At 35.1% G+C, this 8,705-nt stretch overlaps 1 protein-coding gene across 1 annotated transcript; it reads left to right on the top strand.

The window, feature by feature from the left end:
- The first annotated feature begins 798 nt into the window (after positions 1–798).
- LOC134623770 (butyrophilin subfamily 2 member A2-like) lies at positions 799–5,822 on the top strand. The gene is made up of 7 exons (XM_063468791.1): positions 799–847; positions 1,776–2,126; positions 3,725–3,938; positions 4,282–4,346; positions 4,514–4,630; positions 5,143–5,350; positions 5,528–5,822. Exons 1-7 carry the CDS (start codon positions 799–801, stop codon positions 5,820–5,822), a joined length of 1,299 nt encoding a protein of 432 aa, XP_063324861.1.
- Positions 5,823–8,705: the final 2,883 nt, after the last annotated feature.

Raw genomic sequence — 8,705 nt, 5'->3', positions numbered from 1 at the left:
GAGTGTATATATTTTAATTAATTTCATATATAACAAAATATTATAACACGCTCGCAGGTGAATTGATTGCAATGTTTCTAAAACAGAGTGTGACGATTTGCAGTGCATTTATTTGCACTTTTGGTTTTATAGGCCTCAAGTTAAAGCTGAGATATTAGTAGAATATGTGACTGATCCTGTCTGGAAATGAATGGAGACTTCTATATATATTTTTGAAGAAGTAAATATTAATAATTCATTTTGGGAGTATTTCACGTTAATGTTTTTGTGAACCTGCGACATTAAACATGGTCAAATATTCAAAGTGTGTGTCTGTGTGTGTGTGTATTTTTAATAAGGTCATCTCAGGAAACACAGCTCTGACTGGAAGAGCGGAAGCCTCACCCACCTGCTGTTAAACCTGAATAGCCGATACATCACTTTCACGCGATGTCAGAGCTACTGGGACACGCCCACCTGGCTTGCAAAAACAATATTGTGCACCTCCAGCCATCCTTTAAAGGTCTTGGAGTTTAAGTTAGCAGTTTTTTTTGTTGCGGTTTTTTTATTTTACAATTAAGATAGAGCTGGCGTTGGCGTGTCATGTGTAAGCAAGTGAATAATAAAAGTGCAGCAATCTTTAACGTACAATTCATAGCACACACCCAAGCCCAGGTCCAAAGTCTGAAATTGTCAATTCATTTCTCATTCAGTGTGACTGTTTTCGCATGGCTGGTCCTAGAGGGTCGCGTTTATCTGAGGAGAGGATGGTTACTTCAGAATCATTTAAATTGTTTCATTAACAAGTGTGTGATGGTGATGTATCGTCGTCTTTTCGTTATTGCCGGTCTGTTGTCGGCTTATATAGGTAAGAAAGAGAGCCGGGTTGCTTTAACTTAACGTTGCATGTCAAATTTAAATTACAGTTATTCAAATGGAAACGTGACTTAAGAAAAACGTCAAGAAACATCAAGACAGATGTAGTCTGTACTAAGTTGTCGCCATGTGATTCATGTGAATAGATATTTGCATTAACATGCAGTTGAACAGGTTAGTGAGGGTGTATTTGTGTTATTGACATGAGATGATATGTTTATCTTACTTAAATCTTACAGTTTTCTGAGTCCTAACAAAGTGTGGGATATAGAGTATGTTTGTATGTCTGTATTTACAAACTATATATCTTACAGGTTTGGGGTCTTCCCCAGCTTACCTCATGAACTATTCCTTTCCTCTTCTGTCAAGCAGTGGAAAAGTGTTGTTCACTGATGTGCACGTCTAATTCAACCTGTGTTTTCATCACTGGCCAATATCTTGATCACGCTGAACCAACCATGAAAACTGTGCAAACTTCAACAGACGGACTCATGCCAATAGTTGTATCATTAACCAAATACTATGCATTTTAAATGAATGACATCAGAAATGCAGTGCATTCAAAAGTTCATGATTAATTGGATGAGGAAATACTCGAGTGAATAAGCTTCGGTAGTACTTGTGTCAGAGGAAAGTACAGCTGCAATGTTATGCAGGTGAAAAGATCATTAGAAATGTAGCTTATTGTGGGGTTTCAAGTGCTATGGAAATATGGAAATAGCTTTGCCAGTCTATATATATATATATATATATATATATATATATATGTACACGTGTGTGTGTGTGTGTGTGTGTGTGTGTGTGTGTGTGTGTGTGTGTGTGTGTGTGTGTGTGTTTGTGTGTAGTAAAGTTTTACACACATTGCACACAGCTTTATTATTTAAAATATGGTCAGTTATTCCTCTTATGGTTTTTTCTAGATGGGTCCCCTGCTCATGATCCACCAGTGAAGATTCTTGCCTTTGCTGGTGGAGATGTTATTCTACCGTGCAGTTTTAATATCTCTGACAACAAAGACTTTCCGACTGTTGAGTGGTCCAAGGAAGGCTTGAAGCCAAATGTTGTCTTCTTGTACCGGGATGGTTGTGAGACCTACGAGATGAAGAATCCAGCCTTCGAGTACAGGACAAGCCTGATCATGAAAGAGCTCAAAGATGGAAACATCTCATTACGAATCTCCAATGTGCAGGTTTCTGATACTGGAAAGTACCAATGCCTTATATTGCCGAAAAATGCCATCAGGAAGGTTACAACAGTGGAGCTGGTTGTGGGTATGTCCACTCATGTTCATTTCCACATTGGTAATTCGGCTGTGAACTGTCTGAATGTGCTCCACCAGCTGAATCCTTGCCTAGTTTAGCTAAAGTTATTATATATATTAGAGTCAGAGCTCTTAGCAGCATAGGTTTTAATTATGAAGTAAAGCTATGCACCAAGTATTATAATAGAGGATGTGTAAGGCTACAAAATACCTTTTTTTTAATAACTTACGTGTACTACATTTTTAGTTGATGCTGGGTTAGGGTTTAGAAACCAAAACTGTTCAATTAGGCTTACAATAAGACAACCAACCTTGTCGGTTTCCATGGTAACATAATGTAGATATTATAATCCTTTTTTATTTTATATAACATTTTGCTTGCCATGAGTTTGGTGTTAAGAGCTGTTTTATCCAATATATTTTTACCAGGATAAGCTATTCACATCATCATCATTCAGAGGACTCGTTCTTAAGCAGGACCAGGTTCAATCACGTCCTATTGACTTGATTGAAGTTGGGACTCTTTTTCATGAAGTGATCATGTTTGTCTTTCATTGCAAGGAAAAGGCTTGTTAATACCACTTTTTTACCCTTCCTGGATTACATTGGTATAATTTACATTAATGCTTCTGCTCACTCTCTTCATCTGTTGGATTCTGTCTATCATGGGGCGTTAAGATTTATAACTGGCTGTAGACCTTTAGCACACCACTGTGCTTGACATTCGCTGGTTGACTGGTCCTCATTGGCCTTATGCAGGATGGTTCATTGGTATCACTTTATCTATAAATCTTTTTCTCCTTTACTGCCCTCTTATTTATCCGAGTACATGTTTAGTCATAGACTGCAAGCCTCTGAGTTCAAAGTATAGATATACAGATCTGACTATTAAGGTCAGGTGTTGCATCACAGAGAGAACTGGTTTGTTATTAACCTCATGACAATTTCCCACCAGTGAATTGGTCTGCAAAAACATGTCCAGTATTTCCCCACCTTGTTTAATCTTTGTCAGTGTTGAATGAAGTGTTTCCTTAATGACTAAAAAATGTCAACACAACCACAAACCATGATAATACTTCTACTTTTGGTCTTGGTGTACAAAAAGTTACACTTTTGTCTCAAGTATTATGAAACATCCAAGTGTTTTTTTTTACTTGAATCTTAAATTAAAAGGTGCATGCTGACCTTTAAACAGCACCAGCCTTATTTAGTGTTTTCTCTTAAAGATGGGCATATAACCAGCTATACCACAGTCATCTACTTTGACTTGACTCCACGTAGCTTTTGAAAAAAAAGTAGTTTACTTAATGAAAAGCACAGCTTCTTAAAAAAATTGTAGGGTTAAAGACCCTTTCAACAATAATAACTTTAAGACAACTGTTACTGTGATTTGTCACCATATAAATAATTAAATTGAATTGTTTAACAGCAGTTTGTATTGTGTGTCATTTAGAGTGCCTTTTATTCTTCTTCAGAAGGCAAGAGTAATATAAAAAGATTTAGGATTAGACATCATATATATTAGTATAAAAACAAGAGCAGAACAAGTAAGAAATTAGGATACATGTGTGGCAGATATATAAATCTGTTTTTGTTTTTTTTTTACAGTGGCTGTTTCGGAGCCAAAGCTTTCGGTGATTTCAGTGGAGGGCGGTGACATAACTCTGCATTGTGAAGCAAACTGCTGGCTGCCAGAGCCTCAGATAACATTTCTGGATGACAAAGGAAAAAAGATCTCTGAGGAAAATCCAAAAAGAGAACAAGATGCACGTGGATGTTTCACTGTGACACAAAGAGCCACTCTGCAAAGAGCTACCAGCAGGTTATAAATATATACTTATACTTTCTAAAACATTTATAAAGTGGTTTAGAAATGAGGAAACAAAATATTCATCTTGGCATTAAATGTTTTACAGTGCTCTGCAAAACATTTGAACCTCTCTCTTTCTATTCTGCCAGGAAGATGGTAAAACATAGCTTAAAAAAATCATTCCTTTACAGGACAGTTCACATAATGAAAAGGTCATGGTCCATGAGGACACTTTTTTTCCATATAAATGAAGGCTGGCTTAAGACTTTTGCACAATACTACAGATAATGTTTTCACTAACCACCTGACTGTAAAATGAGCCTTTCACTAATATCACACTAATGATGTCATTTAGTGTCACCTGCAGAGTTCATCAACCAGAGTTTAACCAGACAAGTGAAACAACGATAGTCATACCAGGTGTGCAGGAACTTCACTGTCACATGTGTACATGCTAACACCTAAAATCACATTTTATATGCATTTTCCATCCATGTGAGGTTTATGTTTTAGGGTATTTTATATTTTCAAAATATTCCACATATTCCAAGTTATTTATAAATCCGCACAACGTTATGTCATTTTAGCTGGCTGTATGAAATCTGATCTTCAAATGGTTGCCATCACAATTGGAGGAACAGCTGTGTTTTTCTTAGCTGCAGCTGGACTGATTACTCTTTTGTTTAAGACATGTGGCAATTTTGGTAAGTAACAGTTCTCAACTAAAAAACAAAAACAGTGCTACAAAAGGCACAAAAAAGGCAAGGCATGCATACATATCTATATATATATATATATATATATATATATATATATATATATATATATATATATATATAGATATAGATATAGACATATTTATATATATATATAGATATAGATAGATATATATATATACTGAGCAGCTGAGAGATATTATTGATAATGCACCCCTACCACAATGCAAAAATAGTTCATGAATTGTTTGAGGAGCCCAACAATGAATTTGAGGTGTTGACTTGGCCTTCAAATTCCCCAGATCTCATTCCAATCTGTTTGTCTGTTTGACGTACTGGACAAATAAGTCCTGGGAATTCCTTTCCCAAAACAGTGATCGGGAAAGTGTTTTCTGAAGTCATAAATAAAGTGAAAAGTAGGGTAATTTTCTAGCTGTCTATACATTTTGGTTTCTTTCTACAACCATATTATTCAGCTGATTTGTTTTTAAATTTTACAGCTATTGTAAAGCAGCCAGTGACTAGGAAGTCATCGGATCGAAGTATAACATGTGAAAGCGACTTCCTACTGACAACTGACAACTTGGTAAATGGCTACACTGGGCAGATGAATGAGTTTCTTATGGACGATGAGACCATAAAAATACAGAACAACAAAGTTACTCACTACGACAGGGCAACAATTGTTCGACGCTATTCCACAACCACTGGAGATGTTCCAAAACCCTCACAATTATTCTTAAATCATAGCCCTGACATTAACAACGTCACCAGTGTGTACAATCCAAGCCCATCTTCAGCTTCAACCAGCATTTACACTACAAAATCTGGCAACTTACCCAAAAGCAGGGGTTCAAAATTTGTTATCAAAAGACAAGACAGCTTTCCAGGACCTGGTCACATATCTCAAAGAAACCACCGTATGTTCAGCAGTCCAGATATTTTACAACTACATTCACCAACATACAACCCTTCTTCTGCTCTCAGTAGCCACCAGATGATCAACTCCAGTGTCTCGCCCCATCGAAACACCCGCCTTCCTCAGCGTAGACACTCCTCAGTACTTCCACATTTAGCAGAATTTAATAAGCATCACAACCTCCTGAGAAATTTACCTGAAGGAGATGAACAGAAAAGTTTATTAAGAAATGAAAACAAAAGGAAACGTCAATTGTACTAGACAGGGTAATGCTCATCTGGTTCAAATGATTGAAACTCTTTAATTGAGAAATAACTGGGAGCTGAAATTTAACACCAGTGACTGAAGCGTGGAGTAGGAGCTTGACAATCAGCTGCAGTGTCTGCAGTGGTACCTCTAGATAATAATTCAAAGAAGTAGTAGAAAATTGGAATTTAAAAGAACTGAGCCAGCCCGGTGGTGTGTTTCCAGAAAACTAAGCTAGTCCTACAGAATCAGAATCAGAATACTTTATTAATCACTAAGGAAAGCATGTAAGAGGTACAGGTCTTTGGATTTTCTTTTATTTTTTGCATTACCATTCGCAAAATCACACAGACCATGATGCTTTACCATGATTTGGGGGAAAAAACAAACTGTTCTGTGCTAAAATTAGCATGGATATAGGATATCTTTTCCAAGAACCTAAATCAAGTTAGCTCACTCTCTTCTTTTTTTTAATTGTTATTGAATTATTGTATGTAGCATTATGTATTCATGCTGTTCATACATTAATCTTTTTGTTCTTTAATTAAAAATATTTCCAGGTTTTTGCATAAAATATGCAAAAGGATATCTTTGTATTTCTGTAATTGAAACTTTACATTTGCTAAACTTGGACAGTGAGCTCCGTTTCAGTGGCTCATGTAAAAATGTTTGTGTCATCTATCATCTATAATCCCAAATGATATCATTTTTGTTTGGTGATGTTTTTGCACAAGGGTATGCATGCATTTAAGTTATTATTAAAATGTAACTTTCCATCAACTTCACCCAGCTGTGAAAGTAGTTTACAAATCTCTCAGCACAATGTCCCAACAAAGTCCTGTATTCTAATCTGATTTTCTTAAATATGTTTATGACTCTAAACTATATACATATCTATCTATCTATCTATCTATCTATCTATCTATCTATCTATCTATCTATCTATCTATCTATCTATCTATCTATCTATCTATATAGTTTTATTAAGATAAAAAATCTAAGTGTATCTATTTGAAGGTGTTATTACATTAATTCAAGGCAGAGAACGGTTACAAGAGGGCGAAATGAGTCATTTTATCGAATTATGAGATTAGTTATTAAACAGTTTACAGTAATCACTGGGATTTACTGCATTTGCAATAATGTGTATAAGTATACAAAAGCTTATTATGTCAACAAAACAACTGAAACTTATTGTCTTTTATTGTTTTGTTTGGAGTGTTAGGTTTTTAAGTTATATTTACATATCATTAATTAGTCTAGGTTGTTTGTTTTAAAACTTTATTATCACTCTGAAAATACAGCTTACAATGATTTTTTTATTTTTGTTTTTCTTTATACATTAATTTAATGATATTACTATAATTCTACCTGCTTAGAGTTTAAAGCTTAAAGATTTTGAATAGTCATATGATATCTGTCATATTCAAATAACATCCATTCAGTGGGTGTTATTAGCAATAACTAGCCATAGATATAGGCCAGTAGGGGCCCTCTACTCCTATATATGTAAAAACAAAAATAGTATTTTTTAAATTTTATTTAGATTTTGCTATTGATTCAAATCTTGCATTTTTTTTGTGATCCAGAGATCACTAAAAATAGGTAATGATTTTTCTTTTAAAATTTTTCTGTGTGTTTGCAATAAATCTGCATAATTGTCATAATTGTCAGTGATGTAATATAATGTAAAGTTTTCTGTGATATAAATACTTTCAAGGTACAGTCATGGGGATAAAAAAAAAAACTCATACAGTACCATTTGATTACTACTAGTAATAATAATTTCATTATCTTGCTTTCGTATGTCACAAGCTGAAAAGTATCTTATTCATTTAATCTCCAAATGCATTTTTGAAGTAAGTTATCAGATCATAAAATTAAGAAGCTGTCAGTTTGACGCAGTGGATTTTTTTTTTCTTCTTAATTTTCAAAGTATGAGGAAGTGCTGGTTGTCTTAGAGTCATTATCAGTTAACTCTTCTTTTTTTTCTCATTGGTGACTCATACAACATTGTTTTTGTCATGCAAGCCTTCTTCATTTCATAGTTTTCACAGTTGGTAGCTGCAGATCTTCTCACACGAATGCAGCCTGATGGCACATTGAATCTTGACAGCATTTTATGTGCTGTCATATCAGGAAAAGGGGGGAAAAAACCCACAAGATTACATGAGCAATGAAAAAAGCAAATGCAAGCCATTGCAGCTGAGGGACTGTTTAAAGAGACAAATACATATTGAATCTGGTTGCAAGCAGGAAAATTAAGAATTAAAAAAAAAAAAAAAGATGTTTCACTAAATGGTGTACAATTCCTTTAAGTGTCACCAGGTATAGCAGAAAAAAATGTCCAATTACTTTAGGGTTGGAGAAAAGCTACAATACCATGTTTGCCACACTGCAGGAGTCATAAGAACAGTGGCACTATCATGTAAAATGTAGAACATCATAGCAGTGCAGCTGCTGCTTTTTTTTTCTAGCATAAACAGCAGCAGGTTCTGGCCTTTGCTGGTGGAGATGTTATTCTGCCATGCAGTTTCAAGATCTCTGACAGCACTTTGACTTTCAACCGTTGAGTGGTCCATGGAAGGTCTTCCTGTACGTAAAGATCCTGACTCAACATGACTCAAGGGGATTAGATTAAGCCAAGTCAGTTATAAATGGTGTCTTAATATATTAGTGTAATGCGGGCTGCAGAACTCATGACAATGTCTTGATACAGACAGTTGTTCAAACTCATGGGTTGGGCAAATAATTTGGAAGTCTAAGGATTAAAACGATTTTATTAAGAGAAAAACCCTAAACATCTTATCAGAGAAATGTAGGAATTCTCCGTTTTATTTGCCAAATTGTTTTTATACAAGTCTTCATTGTTAATGGGGCAACACATTAAAAGGTGTA

Source organism: Pelmatolapia mariae, linkage group LG3_W, assembly GCF_036321145.2.
Source record: "Pelmatolapia mariae isolate MD_Pm_ZW linkage group LG3_W, Pm_UMD_F_2, whole genome shotgun sequence".
NCBI classification, from domain to species: Eukaryota; Metazoa; Chordata; class Actinopteri; order Cichliformes; family Cichlidae; genus Pelmatolapia; species Pelmatolapia mariae.
The sequence above is the reverse complement of the archived record's forward strand: the minus strand, read 5'-3'. Positions and strand labels throughout refer to the sequence as shown.